General features: G+C 37.2%; 1 protein-coding gene across 1 annotated transcript; it reads right to left on the bottom strand.

The window, feature by feature from the left end:
* Positions 1-1,162: 1,162 nt before the first annotated feature.
* LOC112976328 (desmoglein-1-like) lies at positions 1,163-22,578 on the bottom strand. The gene is made up of 17 exons (XM_026087440.1): positions 22,531-22,578; positions 15,777-15,812; positions 15,274-15,402; positions 14,411-14,566; positions 14,111-14,258; positions 12,960-13,123; positions 12,572-12,706; positions 11,857-12,042; positions 11,413-11,672; positions 10,252-10,394; positions 9,887-10,105; positions 8,349-8,693; positions 8,166-8,294; positions 6,027-6,175; positions 5,516-5,576; positions 3,688-3,896; positions 1,163-2,176 (listed from the first exon to the last, which is right to left on the bottom strand). The coding sequence occupies exons 1-17, from the start codon at positions 22,576-22,578 to the stop codon at positions 1,163-1,165; spliced, it is 3,531 nt and encodes a 1,176-aa protein (XP_025943225.1).
* Between the last annotated feature and the right edge of the window lie 278 nt (positions 22,579-22,856).

Below are 22,856 nucleotides of genomic sequence, written 5' to 3'. Positions count from 1 at the left end.
AAATAAATGCCAGATTTAATAAAGATTGTAGAATCATAATGACTTATTCAATTAATACTTTAAAATAAACCTTCAAAATATCAATGCAAAATACGTTGACATATGAAATAACAATCCTCTGCATTGTGTATTAGCAAATTTGTATCATTCCCAAGTGTTTTTGCTTTTCATGAAGGAGTTCAGCTACCAATATCCCTATTATATTTGCTATTGCCTCCCCACAGCACAAAGCTTCTAAGGCATTGTTTTCTTGCCACTATTAGAAAATAAAACCCATATGGTACATTATAGTCCTTATAATATACCTAGACATTGGAGACTTGAATGATAGTCATAGTTTGGCAAAAATATCTGGTTTTCACTGCAGTCCTTTTAGATTTAGCTATGGTAGTAACAGTAATGGAGAAAAGATGAGGCAAACAGCTTCATGGGTATCAGGTTCAATTCTACAGCACCAGCTGCAGTGAATTACTAGTCAAACTTCCCTGTGGTTGTAACAACATGACAGTTCTGATGAAGTACTTGTTTTATTGAGAACTTTTTACTGAGAAAACTATGAAAATGTATGGTATTTGTATGATTATTATTTATAACTATTGCTGGGGGTAGCAGAAATTATTTAAAGCACCATTTGATAAAGCACATTTAATTGCATGCAATGTAAAATGATGCATTTGAAAGTGCTGATTTAGTCATGTGTTGACTAATTATTAATTGTGTTCTTTTCCTGTCTTGTCAGTAAGGAACCATTAACCCAAATCTTATTCTCATGGGAGATCGCTCAGCAACACAGTGTTTTAACGCTGTTTCATGTGATGTTCGTTCATGCCAACCCTGCATGTGTGCAAGGATCCCCTCTCACTGCTTTGTCTGGTAATCAGAGCTTTCTCCAAAAAACTAATTATCTGTTTGCACACTTTTACTGCTACCTGAAGAGAAAAAAGATATTTAAAGCTAGCCTGGACTTTCCCCTCCCTGATCAGGTTCTGCGTTTGGCTTTGAAACTGGGTACCGTCATGAGAATCCTCCTCAAGTAAGAATCCCCAAAATTTTGCCGTTATTTGCTAGTTATAAATAATAACAATATCCTCGGTTGGCTGCGGGTAACAAATGCCCTGGCGAGCCGCGGTTTGGGCCGGAGGAAGGGCCGCGGGGGGCTGGCTCACTGGCTGGAGTACTGCACMGTGCTGTACTTCGTCACCCTCCGCCGCGAGGTGCCAGGGGAGGCCATGCCCATGGGCTGGCTGAGGTGGCAGTCGGCATTCAAAATCTGGGCCGCGCTACTCATCCCGCCCATGCTGGCCCCGCCCATGCCGGCCACACCCATGCCGGCTCCACCCATGCCAGCCCCACCCATGCCAGCCCCGCCCATGCCGCTCATTGCAGCCCCCGACACTACTCTCTCTGTGACCACCATGTTGTGGGCGCTGGACAGCTCGGCGGGGACGTTGATTAAGCTGCCGGGCATCCCGGTGGCCGGTCTGATCACCCTTTCCGTCACCACCATGTTCGACCCGTCTACGAGGTCAGGAATGCTCAAGGAGGCTGGGAGCCGCGAGTTGGGTGCGATCACTCTTTCCGTGACGATGACGTTGGACCCCTCCGTGAGATCAGGGATATCTAGCATGCCACGCAAATCGGAGGCGGACGCCGGCCCGACAACCCTTTCGGTTACAACAATGTTTGATGCACGCAGAGGGTCAACACTAAGGGAGGGTGGGCCGGATGTGTAGGTCTCAGTCACCATCACATTGCCATGGAGCAAAGGATCAGACACTGGCCTTGGGGACTGCAAGGTAGACTCAGACGTATAGGTGTTTTCGGTAACAATTGTAGTACCAACTGGGGGAGGCATTGGTGCACCTCCGTTGACAATAATGGTGGTTCCAGGTGGCGGAAGATTTATATCACTTTCGGGGTTGGGAAAGGTAGCGCTACCAGATGGCCAAGGCAGATTAACCTCAGAAAAAGTTTCAATTTCTTTGCCCAGACAGATCTCTGCCAGGGTCTTAAATTTTGGTCCTAATGTATCCAAATACGTTTCATCTGTATCTTCTCCGATAAAACTGCAGCAACCCACAGAGCCAACAGGAGTACCTACTCCTTCGTGATCATATATTAATAGACAGTCATTTGCTGGACGACCTTCATCTTCATCTGCGTACACAAATGCTTTCTGTAGTTTGGAAAAACAGGAAAAAAAAAATAGAAGAGAATTACTTTTCTTCAGGTTTTTAACTCTATCCCTAGCGAGGTTTCTCTAATCATGGCCAGGCCTAGCAGACTTGTAAGACAACATCAACTAAAAGGATAAAAAAAAATCAGCAACATCTTTGTGACCTTGAAGTAAGCCCTATTCAAATGTTACTGATCTTTTATTCTTTCTTTTGAAAACACTTAGCATCTCAAATTTAGTTTAAAACAAGCACTGCAAAGTCTTGAGTTTTTGTTTAACATTTGGGCAATAATTTTCCTGGAAGTGTCCTACTTTTTTTGTCTTCAGGATCTCCAAACGGAGATTTTGATAAAATTAAACCTTTGTTCAGATTCGGAAATTGCCATCAGAGCAGGGCCATAGAGGGAGAGCCTGGGGACAGCATGAATACAACCGGCCAAGACAGCCAAGGAATAGTGCGGTACCTGGCTGTCAATAACAGGCGCGACTGTGGGGTAAAGGGAGAGAGTGGAAGGGAAAGGGGGAATGCAAGCTTTGGGCAGCAATATCTGGACACAGTGGTAGGAGGAACAGCGAAGCTGGGAGGTGAGGGGAACAGCTGAGGTCCCAGGATGGAAAGGATGGAAAGGATGGCTCTGAGGGTTGGGTGCAGTGGGGAAGGTTTGGCAAGCCTGAGAGGCTCAGAGGGGAACCAGTTCTGAGCAGGATGGGGATCACTGATTTGGGATGGGTGGATCTGGGCAGGTGATTAATATATAGTGCTCCCAGTCAAGGCAGGGAGATCCCAGTCTGGAAGAAATCTGTGTTCAGGACTGCTCTGCCCCCTCCACCACTGCATCTTTTTTTAGATTTTGAAATACAGTGGTCCTTAAAGATTAATTGATGTTTTGATGACATATGCAGTTATAGTATTTATGCTTCACGGTACTTGCTAATCATGAAAATTTATCCCATTAATCCATTAATCATGCAAATGCCATAGCATTTTTTTTATCTTATATGTAAAGGCTAATTAATGTTTTGACAATTACAAAACTATTTGTGTCATTTGCAGTTTTCATCTTTTTTCTGGACAGAAAAAGCAATGAAAAAACAGAAGAAAGGGAACGCATATTCACAGTTCCTTGAAAGTTAAAATCCCTTCATTAAGCAATCTCTAGACAGTTCAATTTGTGAACAATTTCAAGTAAGGAATATTCTCAATGTTATTATCTATTTATACACTGAAAAAGGTGGCAAACATAATTTTGATGGTCACTTACTAAGCTGAAATAATTTAATAACTTGCTACTAATTTTGCTTATCAAATGTGTTATGCCAACAGCTGAAAAGCAGTATTATTAATATCTGGTTTTTTTCATATTAGTACAGTCTGTCTGTTTCTCACACCAGTTCTATGTCATGTAAGTTTCAATTTCAGTGGAGTTATTTTGGATTTTCACTATGTAACCTGGAGAGGAGAATCTACCAGTGGACTCACAGATACAATACAAAGAAGATGGGCCGGTTACCTCTGAGAAGTAGTTGTCTAGGAAGGCCATATTCACCCCTCCTTCTCGATACTCTTTTATCGTTCCTCCACATGATCCCTTTGCTTCTCCTGTTCCAGAAATTCCTCCAGCTGTTCCATAACCAGTACCAGTACCATAGCCAACTGCTGTAGTGTCTTCAACACCAGAAGCTACTACTCCTCCTCCTCCATATGTGTTTGTATATATTTCTGAAAATGGAAAAAAAAAAAAGTTCTCTCTCCTATATTCTGTGATATTTACAAAGAATTTTCTGGTTGTTTTACCAATAATATAATGACCCCAATAAGCTTCTGAAGGTATTTTAGACTAATTTTGTTCACAGATTCACACATATGTGCTAAACACTGAAACTGCAACAAAAATTAAGTGCGTATTCGTAGAGATTTAATTGATTTTATGCATGAGGCTAGGCATGCACTTGTATATATGCTTTAGAAAATCAACAATTCACTTGCGTAATTGGCTGGAGAGATTCCTCTGTCTGGTTATATGCTGTCATGGGATTTATATTAGAATATCAGATAATGCTTATGGATATTTATGCAAATACAGAAATGTATATTTATGATCACACTAGGGTTGAGAGTGTTGCCTTAAACTCTTCAGCAAAAGAAATGGCCTTGTAATCCCTTTCACATTTCTCAGTTGTTAAGAAGCCAGGGGATTTGGGGAAACAGCAGCTGATCATAATAACCTCCAGTGTTTATAATACAGAATGAAAATATCCTTTACAATAAATTATAAAATTATACTCACAGGATATTATCTTCTCCAGAATTTTTCATATATGATAATAATGAATGAGTGGTCTTAAATATCAATGTGTAATATAATAAAATAATTGCATACAGTAGTCTTGAATATGATTGTATTAAGAACTGTAGGCCATATTCTATCACTTTTTCTCATTTAACCTTGTTAGTCTCAGCTAATAGAATTCAAACCAGAGGCTCTTGCCATAGCAGGAGAGATAAAAGTGGAAATAAAGTAAATCACACATATCAGTCTTAAATTTTTCAGTTTGTCATGCCAGCATAACTTCCCTGGAAACAAAGACTTAATTCACATTTATGCCCCAAATGTTTTGTTATCTTTTGGTTTTATCTTAAGGATAAGAACATTTGTGCCTATACAAAAATCATCAGAGAAATTGTCTGGCACTGTGACATTTCTTCCTGTCATAAGCTTAGTGAAAACGGATTCTGAGCCAACATCCTTACTTCCTGTTCTGGTGTAATGAATGGGGAAAAGAGAAAGTGGCACTGTGGCCATTTCTATGGCCATTGAATTCCTGGGAGGACCTTATCAGGAGCATAAATTTATTATAGTGTGTGCCAGCTCTCTGTCTAAGGTGGTGCAAAACTGGGGAGTAATTACCTGGCTCCTCGTTCTCCCTTGTCCTAAGCAGAGCTTGGAAACTGGAAAGAACTGACCTTTCATCACTGAGTTATGAAAGAAAATTTTTGTTGTTCTGGCCTTGAGATTGATTTCTGCTTAAACTGGTGTCTTGAAAAGAATCTTAATTTACTAGCTGGAACGATAAAGTAAAATTGCCTGAAATTTGAAAGCCTTGGCAAATATTTCGAAATAAATGCAGTTTGCAGAGATGAATCTGTCCAGGTTCAAACCTCAGACCCTTTACTCATGCTGGGAAGTCCAACTAACCTCAGTTTGACTATCTGCACAGGTAAGATCGGAAGGGTTGGGTTCTAGCTTAGAAACTGAAGTACTCCTTGAACCAGAAGATGTTAAGTGCTGAAAGATAGCTTTATTATAGTGAACAAAGAAAATCTTAGGTTCTGCTTACCAGAGGGTTCACCAAATTCACCTCCAGCAGCTGTTGTTGGGGCAAGAATGTGTGAGACATCCTGGAAAACAATATTTTGACTTCTTGAACATTGAACTTTGACATTCCCATATGAAGACCAAATATGTTAAGGAATTACCACTAAACCATTAACTATTGCTCTGGTCAGTTGTTGATGACCACCCCTGTAAGAAGACTCCATCCAAGTCTGTTTCATTGTCAAGGTAAAAGTGATCAGTGGAGATGGTTTGTGTTATCTTGTTTTATCTTGCATTGAAAAAGCTTGCTAGTTACTGTGTCTCAGCTCAGGGAGCAGTAACACCAAACATAAACTCCATCTCCAAATGTTAATTAAGAATCACCTTTCATACCTGCTTGGCAATGCTAGACAATGCCAGGCTTCTTTTAAAAATGGCACAGTGCTACAGTCATTGTCTTGCTTCTAGACAAGATGCAAGCTATGCTGTAAATATAAATGAATGCGGGTTTTAGAAACACGGGATGTACTGACCCTGTCTTCAGGCTGTGCACCTTCTATTCCCCATGGATGAATTGCCCCTTCTGTGCATTCAGGTACAGGTTCAAATCCAGTCCCAACTCCACCTGCAGCTCCAGGTCCACAGCCACAACAGTCGCTCATTGACATCAAGATTGGAATCACTTAACAGGAAAGAAACAGGAAACAGGGATTTAGGCCATCTCTTCTTCGCAGGAATAGCTGTATTTCCCAGAGAGTAGGTACTCAAGAACTTTCAAAAACATGTCTTAAAATGTTTTAAACCAAGCAGCCTACAAATCTGGCTTTTCAAATCATTAGTTGCTTTTGAAAAAGTACATATTTGGATAATTGCAATAATTTCTGCCTTTAGTTATAGCAGAGCAAAAGTGGGGTGGAGTAGGTCTGTTACTCCAAATTTATGCCTATACAGCTGGGAACAGACTTTGATCTATCTCAGCCRGATGAATTTAAGTTGCAGATATACGAAAATGAAACAAACAGAACCAGTTCTGCTATATATAGCATTCAGTGATATTTGTTCTTGATATATAAGCATACATTTTTCTCTTTACTTATTGTAAAATGAAAAGAAATACATGTCAATGATATAAACTTATGAGAATCAATAGAAGGATTTCCATCTGGCTACAGTGATCTTTGGCTTAGGCTCCAGTTGCATTTTTCACATCATATATAGTTGATATGAAAAACAATAGCGTCAAACCCCAAACCACAGTTTTAACAAATGATTAAATACAGTGAGTCAGGTTTCCCAGGGTGCTATATTATGCTTAGTTCTCTCAAGAATTCAGTGCTTGGAATTGCTGAATACTTTAAGTGCTGACATCAAAATCATTGCTCATTTTAGGAAGGAGCTGAGACAGGCATTCTGGCAGGCTTTATACCCTTAGCCTAGATGGCTAATTTAGTAACCTAGTATCACTGCAGAGTGAGTGTAGAGAGACAGTTCCCTACAAGAGCCTACAAGAGAGTACCAGATTTCAGATACCAGAGCATCTGAAACTCATAGTGAACTGAAGAGAAAAGACAAAAGGCTATAAAGTATACAAAGTGCTTCCTCACACTGCAAAACTAAGAACATATTTACTCTGGAGGCTACTGATTGGGAGAAGAGATTTCCAAAGGCCAAAAGGTGGTCTGTCCTGTAACATTCACCAAACTGAGAAGAAACAAAACAGCTTGAAAACTTGCTTTTTTTTTTTTTAGCTTCAAAAAACAAACCCCAAGCCCAAACCAAACCAACCCAAATCCCCTCAAATTAGGGGAGAAAACATGTTCCTCTGGTTGTTGTGGTCAGTATTTCTGTACTGGGCAGATCTTGGTGGCTGGTTGCCCTGGTCATGAAAGACAAACGATCGTGTCTGATTGTGCTGGTCTGAGAAGTAATTGCTGAAATTTATATGCTGCATACATCAGTGCTCATCATAAAGTCTGACTTGACTCATTCTTCTCCCTGAAACTTGTATTTCTTGAGAAATAATAGGACATGAAAATGAATGATCTGTTCTGATCTTGTTATCACAAACCCTACTCATTTTTAATCAATGTAATGGTTGACAGAAGCTGCTGAAAGATTTAAAATTTAAAAAGTTTTAGTTTTGTACCACTGAAATTTGGCTTTGACTTCAAAGTAATCTTGTTCTTTTTATTTCTTTTTGTACCCAACTTGGAGCTGATAATTGCCCATTTCTTTTAAGTAATGTAACTAATGTACAGCAAATTGCTACACATAGGTTGTAAAGTCAATAGTGCCAGCTCTTGCTCAGAATCTTCTGAGTCTTCTACCAAACTTTTGACCCTGCCTGAATTATCACTGATTCTTATCAGAACTGGATAACACTTTAGGAAAAAAAAAAAACTGTAAGTCTTAGGAAGGAAATAATTGTTTCTGAATGAAGTGTGTATAACATTTATTTATGTATATATATATGTGTGTTTGTATGTATGTATAAAATATAAACTTTATACACACATATATATATTCTTTTAATTTAAAAAGCATTTCTTACTCTGCAAAGTGCCCATGGGATTCCCAGTTTAACAAAGCAACAAGTCTATTTATTTCAAAAGAGTAAAAAATATATATATCTTAGAAATTTAATAAAACAGTTTTCCTAATTTTATACTTACGAACAAATATTAATCCACCAAGAAACATCAGGCCAATGGCAGCAGCACTAAGTGTGGTAGAAGACTGAGCGTCTCTGCCATAACTTCCTGTTCCATCATAAGCTTGACCACTCTCTCCACCGTCATAACCTTCACCATTGTAATTGCTCCCAGCTTCACCTCCGTCAGTCGTAGCACTGTCACCTCCTTCAACTCCACTCTCACCGGTGTTGCCCTGTTGGTCTGTTCCTTGATCTATTTCACCTTCTTGGCTTCCTCCACCACCACCACCACCACCGCCACCTCCACCACCGCCACCACCACCGCCGCCGCCACCACCGCCGCCACCAGCACTGCCACTGCCACCACCACCAATGATAATTATTTTTGTGGCCCCACTGGTGCAGTAATTGCGACTATCACACCGACAAGCTTGCAGTGGAATTATATATGGTCGTGAGCAGCTTCGGCCTTGGTTATCTCTAATGTTGACGTAGATCTTATACAAGAAAAAGTCAATGTTCTGACCCACTAGTTCTGCAGAGGAAGCTTTGGGAGAAAACAGGAGAGAATTATTTAGATTAAGGTAGTGACTTTAAATACAAGTCTATAGTTTTTGTGAATAATGTTCATAGTGTAGAGTGAAGAGTAAGTCTTCTCATTTTAAGATCTTCAGTTACTAGAAGTAAGTTTCAGCCATAAGGCTGAAGTTTATAGTCTTAGTCTATGCTGCTTTTTTTTGTTGTTTTGGAAAACCTGAGCCAGATCAGTTTAGTTATCAGTTTTGAACCTGAGAAATATAAAGGGGCAAATGCACTTTTTTATATCTATGGTGGCATTTCTTGATTTTTATTCCGACAGTGGGGAACATTAAAATTGCAAGTTACACACATTTCCTGTTCTCTCACAGGGAGGTTACATGATAGCTATGTTAGCTATGTTACGTGATTACATGTTTATGTTTTTTTCAAAAGTTTTTTCCATAGTTTTAAAATATTTGAAGTTACATATTTGCATCTGTTTAGGACAAATAGGACATGCAAGAGTAATTATAATTGCAATAGTTACCGTGTAATCTAGTCTTCTGTGCATACAACAAGTTATGCAACTTCTGACATTTAGTAATATAAGAGATTTGATTAATTCATTTAGTTAATTAAGTCTTATCAAAGTGAATTAGAAAAGCTCCACTAGGCAAAGGCTAAACCTTTTTTCTTAAAATTACAAGCAAGCACATAAATTATAATAGCTGTAATCTTTATTTGACATTTTTATATCCTTCTCTCGTAAAAGGAAAGATCTTCAGACTAAGAACTTAGTGGATATTTTTACTCTAATAAATAAATTTGAGAGTTTTGTCACACGCTTAGAATTTTTTAGATAGTATACAGAGAAAAAATATCAAATTTTTCCTTTTGAATTACCTCATTAGCTTTAGACCAAGGCTTATTATAGTTACACTCTAGTAAAATAAAGTTTTGCTGCTCTATTTTTATCAGCATATGCTTAGTTTCCTTTAAAAGATGACAACTAGACAAAATACATCTAATGATTCTAATATGATTAATATATAAGTACAAATCCAAAACAATTCCATTTTATTCCTTGGATTCATATGAGTGTAAAATCATGTTTAAGTGAGGTTAGTATAGATCCTAGTAACTTAGGTTATCCTAATCGATTATTTTAGATAAGAGTTTATTGCTATGATTCACTCTGTTATAAAACATAGTTTAATTTACCATTTATCGATCTGATAATCCATGTAGTTTGAGGTTCACCATGTATGCTGAATGTAAAGGGGGGGCCATACCGATAACTATCCATATCCTTTGCTGTGATAATCACTGATGGAGAATGCATACATACTTTCCTTATTTCTGTATTAATAATTGGACAATTATCATTGACGTCTTGTATTAAAAGCACGACAGTACCAGTAGCAGTATGTCGAGGATAACCTGTAAAGAGAAGGTACTTGTAATCAGGAGGGAATATAGATATTTTAAACAATGCAGTTCAGGTGGGAAAACTAGAAAAGGGGAAAAAATAGAGAAATCTGAACTAAGACAGTTTTGTTTCAGAAAAAGTTAATCTATTTTCTTACCTCTGGTAATAGCCCAGACCTCTGCTCTGTATTGCCCATTGACTACATAGGCTGATTCCCGGTCAATAACTTTGTTCAGTGTGATTACACCAGTGTTTGGATTGATTTTGAACCAGGCACCTGGATCACGTCCTATACTATATCTGTATTTGGTGAATTAAAAATACTCAGAATTATTAATATGAAACAGCTCAAATCAGGCAGACCCAGTTATTGGGATGGAATAAATTAATCTAGTTAACATTGACTCTATATGCTATAGTGTTCTACTACGTAATCATTTTGTAAACAATATTTGTCACTTGGGAACATTTTTCTTACTCTGCGCTAAATCCTATTGCATTTTCCCTGTTCAAACAAAATTCCTGCAGACTTCAGAAGATGCACAGCAGAATAGTAATTATGCACACAAGAATAATAATTAAGAATAAAGCAACTGCATAGAATTATATTTTGAAAGTGATATCATAGTCTAAAAGTAAAATATGGCCTGACCTTTACTAAAACCCTTGCTAATGTCAGTAGCTAAATCCACAGCTCCTCCTATAATATTCTGAAGTTGTATTTGCTAATATTTTTCTCTATCTTATGAAAATTTTTGAAACCTTTGTAAAATTGATGTATTTGGTTTTATATACATTAAGAAACAAATAACAGTCCCATTAATCAACTATCATTAATTTCATCAAAAATAGTTGCCAAATCATTTTTTTTAAATATCGAATGAGCTGGTAGTGACCTCATCTATGCTGATTACACAAAATTGCCCACTATTGGGGTTTTCTACTTGCTTCTTTAAAGTTTCTAACAAATTCACTACTTGTAACAAAACCTTTCAAAATTTATGAAAAAGGTTAGAAATACTTTATTCTGAATTACATAAGCCTGTYAGAAAAATGGCATCACCATTCTCATTTGCATAAGCCTAAGAAAAATATGGTCAGCTAACTAAAACAATCATAGCATAAATATGTATGGAAGAGTATATTTTTCTATTGCTATTGTATGAGCATTTTTTTCTGTAGCTTTTAAAGTATCCTTCATAACCTCATTTTCTACTTCGTTGGCTGGAACAGAGAATACTTTTTTCTCATCTGACTGAAATCTCAGTTAAAAGAATTATTAAATCTGGAGAGTTAAGCAGAGAAAATACAGCCTTACATGACATTAGATGCCATAGTCCCAGTGTCCTCATCAATGGCTGTGTATGTTCCAACAACATGACTCTCTCTTGTACTTTCTGATATAGAAAAGCTGATTGAAGATGGATGAAATCTTGGTGGTTCAATCACATTTTTTACTTCTACTATGAGAGGTGTTCCAACAGCTTGGTACTGAGATGCAACAGAGTGGTGGAAGTCAGCTCGGTTTCTGACACCAATACTCAGTGTGTGACTTTGGATGTGTTCATAATTCAGTTCCTAAAAGATTAAACACAGACAAATAGAAAATAAATACAATTTCTTGGACTTTAATTTTATTAAATATGCTGTTTTAAATGGTTGAGTCACAGTACTTTTGTTGATCATTTTAAAATTATTTTTAATGATTTAAATTATTTTAAGATGATTATTTAAACAGTTGAACCACAATATTTATCCATACCTTAATTACTCTAAGGATTCCTTGATTTGTAGCTGGATCTGTAACAATTTCAAAGCAGTTATCTTCATTACCAGATATAAAGAAAAACTCTGCTAACCAGTTATCTGTGAACTCTTCATCAGCATCCAGAGCTTGTATCCGTAGCAGTTCTGAGCTAAGTGAATTTTCTGAAATACTTGCTGAAAACTGGAATGACAGAAAAATACCTATTAACAAACACTAAAATATATAATGTCAAGAAAACACAGCTAACCGCAGGGAATCTTTTGAATGACATCCTGTCCACAGTCAATACCAATTTAAGAATAATTGTGTGTTCTGTGTAAATTGTAATTCTGGTTGCGAACGTGAAGAGCTGTGTTGCCTCATGTGATTGTAGACGCAGCTTAGAGGAACTGGATTTGTGCTTTTTGTAAGAAAAGACTGAATAAAGATGCATTAATCTTCATAAACGGGCCTCATTGCACAGGTCTGGACACATGAATGACAGGATTTGAGTTCTCTGAATACAAAAAAAATCTAAGTGTTTCTTATCAGAATTGTGTGTGGAAACTATAGATATGATTTTGAGCACGCTTCAGGGAAACAATCCCTTCAATTCAGTGGAGCATTCAAATGAGAAAGTGCTCAACAGGTTAGTAAGGGCTTTGTTATCTATTGGATTTTTGAACAGGGTTTTAAAACAGTGATGTTGATTTTGATATTAAAAACTTACAGAGCTTTGAGCAAGAGTGGGGAAGTTGTCATTGACATCAATAACTTTAACATTACAGCTACAAAGAGATGAAATTCCATCTGCAGCTCCATCCCGGTCTGACGCCTTCACCACAAGAGTGTAGCTACCATGTTGCTAACACAGAAAGAGAAATCAGTGTGTTACAATGATCTGTACATTTTAGACATTGCAAATAACTACATCTTGCTATTATTTCCAAATTCATTCATTTCCCTGAGACATTTTATTGTAACATATAGAAAAAAAATCACTTCCTTAAAAAAAAACGAAAAAAACCCTCCCTTCTTTCTATTTTATTTTTGTCACTGTCACAACATGCCTGCCACCAAAACATCATGTTATTTAATTTTAGAAAAGGAAATTTTACCTCTCTGTCAAGATAATTTGCTAGATGAAGTTCTCCAGTATATTTATTCATAATGAACATCGGTGGACCTGAAGGTTCCTGACTCTCTATCTTGAAGGCAATTTTAGAATTCAGGTGATTAGGTTCATCTGCATCTGTTGCAATTATTTTCATCACCAGTGTGTCTAAGAATAATAATAAGAAGAAAAAAAATCAGAAAATCTGTTTTGTTCCTGTAAATGACTCTTCAAAACAATGATAAATTCCTGGTGCATCAAAATGACAGGATTCTATCTTTTCAGTAACATCTACAAAGAAAAAAAAAGTTTATGTTTGTAATGCTSGTTATGACTGAACTTTAATGACTTCAAAATGCAGTACAAGTTAAGATTAGGTGTAGTAATGCAGATTTTTACTGAACCTCTTTAAGTCACCATAGGGGTAACGTAAAAACATTAAGTTCTGAGCCTGTAGACACTCACATGAGAAATCTTTGCAGTGTTAGATGGGGATTTCTGGAAGGTAGGGTTGTAAGGGGGCCACCTGCTTTCACGTGTGTGCATGGCAGGATGAGTTTGCAGCAGCATGTCACGGCAGTTCTCTGCCTTTCTATTCAGGACATGAGCTCTCCCCTGCCATTCCCCTACTGACCTCAGTGTTACTTACAAGCCTAGTGCTGATTGCAGTGCTTTCGGTGGTAAGAACCATTTTAGTGGTTTAAGTAAGGGTTTATTTAGTAATATTCTACTGCAACCAGGCTATTCAGGCTACAAATACAAATATTTGAATTAGGACAAATGTGAAAAGGTGTATTTTATATATCGTCACAGGAAATAAGKTTTTTTTTTTTTAATGAGAAGACATGAACCAATTTATTTTAAGTTTTCACATCTAAAAGAATTTGCATGATGATGAGGTTAGGAACTGGAGCATTAAACATTCGTGTGTGGGAGAAAAGGGGGAAGAATGCATCACTGTCTAATTTTAGGCCACAAGCTTAGATCCCCGCTCCAATGGCACTCTGAGAAACATCTCCCTCCTCCTGCAGTGGCTCTGGGAAACATGTCACTGCCTAAGAGGAAGTAGAACAAACACCCCAGGTTTGTATTAACTGTATTCTGGCAACCCCCCTGACTATACTACACTGTAATAAGCATAAAATAGTTACTTACTGTCCATGCTGCATTCTTCAATAGATCCTGTAAATACAGATTGTGCAAATATAGGAGGGTTATCATTTATATCCAGAACTCTGACTCGAAGTTCAAGAGGCGTTTCCAAATCTGCACCCGTCACTGAGTGCTTAGCAAAGCAACGTATCTAGATAAAGAGATTTACTCATTTTAAAACCAAAAATGAAGGAAACAAAGCAACAGTCTGAAACAAATGAATTAGAGCATTTGTCTAATTCTGATCCCCTGCCCTGCCTTGCCTCTTGCAGCCATCATTATAAAGGAAAAAAAAATACTTACAACAAATACTGGGGTCACTTCCCTATCCACTATTGATGTTATATTAATTTCTCCTGTTCTTGGGTTAACAACAAATATTCCGTAGGGGGCACGATCAATTCCAACTCCAGAGATGCTGTATGTAATTGGATTGTTTTCTTCACAATCTGACCGGATCTACAATAATAGATAATAATAGTTTATGCCAGCTCACTTAGAACATCTGCAAGGTTTTTTTTCTTTTTTTTTCCTATTACTATTGCCCTTAAAGAATTCTATATAATTTTCAGTTTCTCTCCCAACCACATATCACAAGGTTATTGGCAGAACCAATTGAAGGCTGTGCCACAAACCAGTCAATCTACTGCTGCATCTCCCCTGAATATTTCTTTCAAGTCTTCCGGCAGTGAAGCGGAGATGTTATGGGAGAGTAACTTCCAAGAATCTTACACTGTGCCTGGACCTCCGAAAGGATACAGATGTGGGGAAAGGATAGGAGGACATCCTGTGTGCTCCATCACCTCACAAGAGTCAAGCACCATCTTGGAGCTTGTGCTCAGGGGTTTCTCAGAGTGAAAGAGAATATTAAAATACAAAGAACTAATATGCAGCRGCTGCACATAAACATAATATGTGTTGGAGCTTTCCAGAAAGTGGACAGATCTGAAAATTCTAGGAAGCCTTTGGTCACTCCTCAGCAGCCGCATGAGTTCATCCTATTAGAGTGTCTCAGCTGAGCTGGAAATATTGCATCTTCTTTCTTCTGTTCTATATTCCTTGCTTTGACTACTCTAAGCAAATATACTCTCAAATCTTTTATCAGCCTGTCTTTACAAAAAGCTTCCTTGTTGGTGAACAACACTTCTGCTTTGCTTTCTACTTACTTTGGCAATTGGATTCCTCTTAGAATTATCTTCTCCTTCTCTACAAGCTGCAGCAAATTTGATCCATTCACGTTTTTGTCTTCTGAAGGTTCTCCATCTTGCCACTCCATTTTCATCCCATTCTTTTACCTTTGACATAGAGTCCCAGTGTCACTATGACCAGCAACCTCAATACATTTTAAATTTATACATACATTTAGAATTTCCAACATTAAGGAGTAGAAAAGAGATTTTTATAGACCATGTTTTTTTACATGAGTCTCAGTACCAAGCCTGAGACTGTACATATATACTTTTAAATTATTCCTGAGTATTAGGTATTTGTTGAGATTCTGGAGAACTCTTGAGAGGATGAGCAGGTTATTACCTGCAACTGTTTAATATTTAAATATGTTTTCAATCATCAAGTTAAAAAATGTCTTAGTTCAGTATTTTCCATTTCATTTTTATATGGTTACATTTCATTTTATCAGAAAAACAGTTTCTAAGGAATTTTTTATTACCTCCACATGAAATCCTGTGCTGAAATCCAAGAGTACCTGCAAGAACAATAAGAGACTGGCATATAAACATGCAAGGCAAAATGCAGTAAGCAAAACCCAGATGCCACACATTGCTATATTGCAGGACTGGAGCAGCATATTTTCCTCAAGTTCATTGCAACAGCCTAACTAGGCTGTAGTTGCAGGATTTCCATAAATAATGCTGTGCCATTTTTTCCCCCCCATGCCCATGTTTAATTCCTTGAAGGTTAATTCATTCAAAATTAATGTCTTTCAAGGCACCTTGAGTTTGAGAACATGTGCAAATTTCATGTTATATTTACATAAAAAAAATCTTTCACACAGATTTTTAGGTTGTAGAGTCTCAGCTGATTCAGCTGAAGAGAGAAGTGATTGCAAGTTTTGCTAAAAAAGAAAGGTATGTCTAGGAAAGTAAACAAGAAGTATTGCTTTATTTTTTAGAGGTTTATTTAGAAAGTTATGGTAGACCTGGAGTATTTCAAAATATTTCAATATATGGTTTAGGCAAAAGAAATAAAAACATTCTCCTGTAAATTCCCACTGAGGTTAGAGGTTAAATGTATGACGGAAAGCCAACTGCAGTCACTAGACAGATTTTTTTGGAGTTCAGTGGGCTTTGTTTTGAGGTCTAACTGTGCAAACGAAGACGTAGGTAGATAAATGTTGCAGGATCAGATGCAAGGTGTAGTGACTTTAAAATTAAAATAATGGAGAATTATCAATTTTTTGACTACTGCAATTTAAAAGAAAGCACAGTTTTATTAACCTTATTTCAAAATAATGTGTGAAGATGAAGTCACTTGGTGAATGTATCATAACTCCATAACATCACTTTTGGGTTTATGACCTGCCTTTACCCACTTCAGACAATAAAGGATGAAAAATATGGGAAAGAATTGCAGTTTCTCCTTTCTCATCAGTGGTGGCTAACAGCTGTAGTTACCAGTTTTCCACGTCCCAGTTATTTCCCAGTACTGTTCAGTGACTCACACTGATTTGGCTGACGTGTTTTCTCTGATGGATTTTATGTCAGATGTTACATGGATAAATTCTGTGACAATATTTTTTTCTGTGATAAATTATCTCATGGGACTTTCCACACTTCAAATTTATTATGTAGTTGTTATATCAAGGCTGGAAGACGGGCACAGACTTTCTTCCACTTCAGGTTAAAACAATCTCTTTCCATACAACGGATTAACAAACACCAGCTTCAGCTCTCCTTCTCTCTTCCTGCCTTTTCCTCATTTACTTACATGTCATAAGATGTTCACTGTCTGTCATTTACAAAACCATTTCTCTGATGATCTCTTCTTCCCATCAAAATTCACTGAGATCTCAGTCACAAAGGACTGCTCTAATTAACTAGTGAATGAGGGAGTTTAGACTGTGGATCTAGTATCTTGAGTGTATGTAATATCTTGAAAGGTACGCGACTATTCACGCAATAACTATTCTTTTTTCTCGTTTCTTTGAGCAAGTTATTGACATAAATCATTAAGAAGAGTATTCTTCAGGAAAATCATTACAAACTCATATTAGGTCTTTGGACAGAAAACAGATATGTTTAGGTTATGCTAAAAGCATCATTACAGCTTTTAATCTGAGTGCATTTGTTGGTGACTATATAAATCTTCAGCTGCAGATTGGGGTTCAAGCTCATGTGCAGTCATGACTCATCTCTGCAATATCAGACTCCATTTCAACTGGGGAGTTGTTTCGCCTCAGTGGAACGTCAAGCCTCTTCTTTTACGATCCACCTTGGAGATTGGGGAAACACAGGAGAGCAGAATGTGCAGATTACTCTCTCGCGAGGGAGGCTGAGTGATGAAGCTGACCAGAAACTGCATTGATTCAGCATTTCTTATCAGTTGATCCCACCAGCAGAGCAGAGCCTCCTTGGGCAAGTACAGTGAAATCCTCTCCACCCTTAGCCTTAAATCCCTTCTGGCAGGTAAGCAATTGTGCTGACCCAGAAAAGTATGGTATACGCCTCTTAATGCAAAGTTAGTGAATCTTACCTACTGTCTGCATCTTATGGCCTATTCTAATATTTAACAGTGAAACTAGTAGCTCACCTCCAGCCATGCCACTCTCACAGTTAACATGCATAACTGAACTACAGTGTTGAGAAAATAGTAGTAGTCCTGTGAAATAAGAATTACATCTGTAAGGAATTCTTGAATTCTGTTCTGACAGGAATATTCATAAAAAACTTGATTTCAGCCTTCACTGATGACGAATGGGGAACTCTGTTTTCAAACAACGAAGGATATTCATTTTACATTGACTAGGACTAGGGAATGCTAGGAATTTGTTCATTAGTATTGCTGGGAATCATAAATTAAGGCCCAGTGTTTCCACACTTGTCCCCTACCAGCTAAGGAAAAACACTCCTGCTACCTGTTGCTGATGAAAGATCTTTAAAGAAATTTTGATGGTTTTGAATCCGGAGTCCTCAGTACTATTTGTCATACTACTCGAGAATGTTGATCTGATGAATTTGATGTCTGCATTCAGTAAGTCTATCTCAGTTACTGCTATATTATAGAAAATAGGGCAGACAAACACCAGAAGAGCTATCTAGTTCACCAGATAAATCCAAACAATTCTGGAGAGACATCTGTCTAACATGGCCAGGGACAGGGTTTCCTCTACCGCCCCACCTAATGTTTTCCAGTTCTCCTCCAGCATCAGCAGAAAACAAAAAGCTTTCCCCTCTCCCTCCAGCTGTCAGTTTCAAATATCTCACTACCTTGTAAACCCTGTATTTCTAGTGCTATTTCCAGTGGAGAAGAACATTTTACTGTCTATCTCCTAGCAGCTAATTCTGGCATATTTGAAGATAACGTACAAAGTTCACTTCTAAACTAGTGTCTGAGTATTTACATGTAGTATTCTCCATAGAATCAGTGATTAAACATCGTTAAAACAATAGGAGCTGAAAGGGTTGGATGCATCCTGAGGATCTTGGGGTAGGCAGGCTGATTAGAATGACATCAAGATTTGCTGTTCTGCTAGTCTCTAAGAGACCCTAAAAAAATGGAAACTCTGCAGAGAAGCTAGAAGCTAGTTGCGCAGACTCTTTCTGGTAGGGGTTGGGAGAGGTGCAGACAGAAACGTTTGTCATGACCGTCATTCTCACAGTAGTCTATCTGAAAGTTTGCCTTTTATTGTAATGATACAGAGTCTGAACCCTGTGCCTGACATGAGATCTTGACGTCACACTGGAGTTACTCTGAATTTGTTCTGATGTAACTGGGAACAGAATTAGGCCCATAGGATGTGTATGGTTCTTTGCATCTTCAAAGTAATTTGCAAACAAGAATTAACTAATCATTAATTGACTGCCAAGCAATATTATATGCAATTATGGAATCCTCCCTCCTCCACCTACTCATATCTAAATGACTGAACACGCCTTTAACATCTTCCCAGCATTATTCATATTGCATCTGATTCTTTCTCTTTGAAGTCAACAGCAGTATTGTTATTGACCTTGATGGGAGGAGGGCTGAGAACTCGCACATATTATATTAGTCATCATGGTAGCTCTGGTTGTGTCAGCATTTTGGGACCTGCACGTCTTACTCAGCCAAAACTCTGACTAGTAAAGGGTTGAAATAATGAACCCTTCCCTTTATGCATTCTGTACCTCATTAAAAAAAATAATAAATTAGTGCATACGAAATAATGAGAAGCAGGGCTGAAACATAAGACACAACCTCATATTTTAAAAAGAAGCCATTTGGTAACTTTTAAATTAAAACAAGAATACAGTTTTACCTGTGCTTTTCATTTTTTGCATTCCATTAATGAATGTGTTTCTTCCAATTTTAAGGGGAAATTACGCAGGATGATTTTTCTGGCTATTTATTTGTTAACTCTGCAAAAGTCAGGTGTTTCTGGCTTCTCATATTAGCAACAGGAGTCAATATTTTGTATTGTACCCGGGATGGAGAACTTATTGCTATTTCCACAGAAGTAAATGAAAGATATGATGCTCATGTCTGTCAGAAGAATAAATTCCAAAGTTTTATCTATTTTAAAATGTTTATTAAAAGAACTGACCACTTTGGGAAAAGCTTTCACTGCGATTGTTTCTACTTTGCTGAGCTAAATAATATAGGACACATCATACAGGAATAATGAATTCCAATATAGTAACAGAGCTTAACCATTAGAAAAATGAACAGAAAGGTAATTGCAATACTGGGTGTAAACCATTGTCATCCAAATTGGAGTTTTTCAAGTTAGTCATGCTAAGTCTCCTGAATAAATCTCCTAAATAAAAAAAATCTAACATGGCTTAGAATGCTCTAGCTGCAAATGCACAATTGCTTGGGCCATTTTTTTATTTAGGAATATAACTACAAATTTAAGAACCTAATTTTGGGTGATAATTCTTGGATGATGAATTACTTTGGTTTCTGTTCCTACAAGTAAACTCTTCATTTGCAGAAGAGCGTGCAGTTTCTTGGCTACATTCTAGTAGATGTTTTGTATGCATATGCAAGTAAAGGATTTATATTTTTATGTCCACCAAATTATGAGTAGGAGATGTAACCATAGCCTAACAACTGGAAAAAAAAAAAAAAAAGGTAGATAACACATGGGAAAAAGTAGTCAGACAAAAGTGTATATAAGAGATGTGGTGAATTTAAAATTATTAACTATCACATGATGGCTGGCGGGAGAAGAGTCATACCTGATCAAACAGGTTATTTCTATAAAACGTGTCTGTGCAAGTACCACAAACAGAACTCTCTTACTCATGAGAACAACACCTTTGAAGTCACGTGACTGAGGGTTGCAGAATCAGTTCCACCAATGGTGAAATACACATAGAAAGTTAATAGTTTCAGAGCACAATCTCTGGTAGGTTAAGACTTCATTTTTGGAAAGTATACTAAAATATTTATAATTCCACAGCAATTTTATTTCATACAGCTTATTAGCTATATACTAACCAGATCCACCAGGCAGGTGATTTTCATGAAGGAATAATTAAGCCCAAAATCAAGACTGTTCCTTAGAATGCAATAAAATTGTATTCATAATTTATAATGTATTTAATCCCTATGCTTTGTTCATCACCTTTCTATAAATCACTAAAAGATGCCATAAGACTGTACAAGCCACCATGAACACTGTTATGCAGAAAAACACATTAGAACAACAGTTGATTCCTCTAGTAAAAGTTAAAAAAAAGATACTCATCAAAATATAATTGAAGTTTTCAATATCTCTCTTTTTCCTGACCAAACGTGCATTCTGAAGCACTCACGATTGTAACAATAATAAACTGAAAGAATGAGAGTTGCTCCAGTGTTGACAAGAGAAGATTAAGCAGTAAAATTTCTTTTGAATGGACAGATCTTAAATACAGTACAATCAGCTTTATTCTCACTTTCAGAATGTCAGGAGTATGCATCACCAGGTAACTGAATAAAACGAGTAGTCACTAATGTTATATAAAAATCCAGAACTGTTAGTGTGACGCACAGCATGCCAATCCCAGTGAAGACCAGTGTGCTGCACTAAACAAGCAGAAACTTATCCGAACCATACCTTGCTTTTGCCAAGTTTTATCATTATTTGTCTCACAGCCACCCTGTGTTGATTAGTTCTACTTTACTGACTGCAAAACTGTTACCTAAATTCGTGCATGATCATTTCAAAATAAATCTCAAGATTTCATATTCTATAACAACAAACCCTCTTTCCTTGACTACAAACATTGCTAGTGATGTCAGTAACAAGAAGTTAACAAACATTTACACTTACTAATATTCTGTGTAAATCAAAAGCCATGAAAGAAATAACTATAAATTCTACTCTTTTCAGTCTGCACAGCCTTGGACCTCTACATAATTTGAGAGGAGCAGCACAGATGAGTAAAAATAATCCACGCATGAAACAGAATGCAGCAGTAGAAGGGCCTCCCTAGGTCTTTTAAGTCCTTTCTGGCAGTTTCCCAGCATTGATGAACACATTGCACAACTATTCTGCTTGACCGTAGACAACTTCCCTTTTAGAGTAAGTAAAACAAACTCAAAGAATGACACTTTCATTTCAGCGTTTGAAGTATTTACTTCCTTAACACATGGCAGCTCAGACACTAATGCACAATGAGATGAGGATCCTTTATAATGGGAAGTAATGGGCCAAGTCCTGATTTTTATTCAGATAAAATCTTCACTAAATTTCATGTTTTTCTTTTGAATAAAGCCTGGTCAAAAAGATCTGGTCAACCCTGAGGCGCTCTTGCTAAATACATTTTAGAGAAAGATTTTTCCTCTTCATCTTCCTTATACTGAGCAAAAAAATAAAGGCATAGAACCAAGTTATATCGAGTCAAGTTATTAGGATTTTTATAAATGATAACATTATTATTAATAAAATGACTCATTAAGTAATACACACAGACAACATTTGCCTGAAAAGTCATGTTTTAAACATAGAAAGCCATATATTGAATATCAAAAGATTTCAGAATAGTATAATCAAAAGAAGCAATTGTCAGCATTCAATGAAAAACTAAATTCTTTGTGTAGAATCTTCAGAAATACAATTTAAAATAAGCAGAGCTTTATTTCTTATGCATATTTTCACAGGATTTTTTTTTTTTCGGAGGGGGGTGGTTTACACTGTGAAATATAGTGGTCTGCTGAGAAGGATCCAACTGCAATAAACTCAGAGTTTACAAATATTGCATTAAAATTGGACTTACCAATAAAAGGAACAGAAAAGCAGTTGTTCGGTGAGGGAGCCAATCCATTGCATCTGATCTCTTAGATACAAGTCCAACTGAGTTATGGTTACAAGTCTGTTCCTTTTCCCCCCCCCCCCCCCCAAACTCTGGTGTCTATCTAAAAAGACACTCAGTAGATGTCCTTATACTCAGCCTTTCAAGGTGTCTCCCTCTCCCTCTGAGAGAAGCACTGAAGATGCTGTATAACAGAGTGTCTTTCCCCACCCAAAAAACCTGGGCTGGTCTCACTGGAAGCGCTTGACAACATCATTATTGCTTGCAGGTAAAAGCTAAGAGACACACCT

This window comes from Apteryx rowi, unplaced genomic scaffold, assembly GCF_003343035.1.
Source record: "Apteryx rowi isolate R43461 unplaced genomic scaffold, aptRow1 scaffold_717, whole genome shotgun sequence".
NCBI classification, from domain to species: Eukaryota; Metazoa; Chordata; class Aves; order Apterygiformes; family Apterygidae; genus Apteryx; species Apteryx rowi.
The sequence above is the reverse complement of the archived record's forward strand: the minus strand, read 5'-3'. Positions and strand labels throughout refer to the sequence as shown.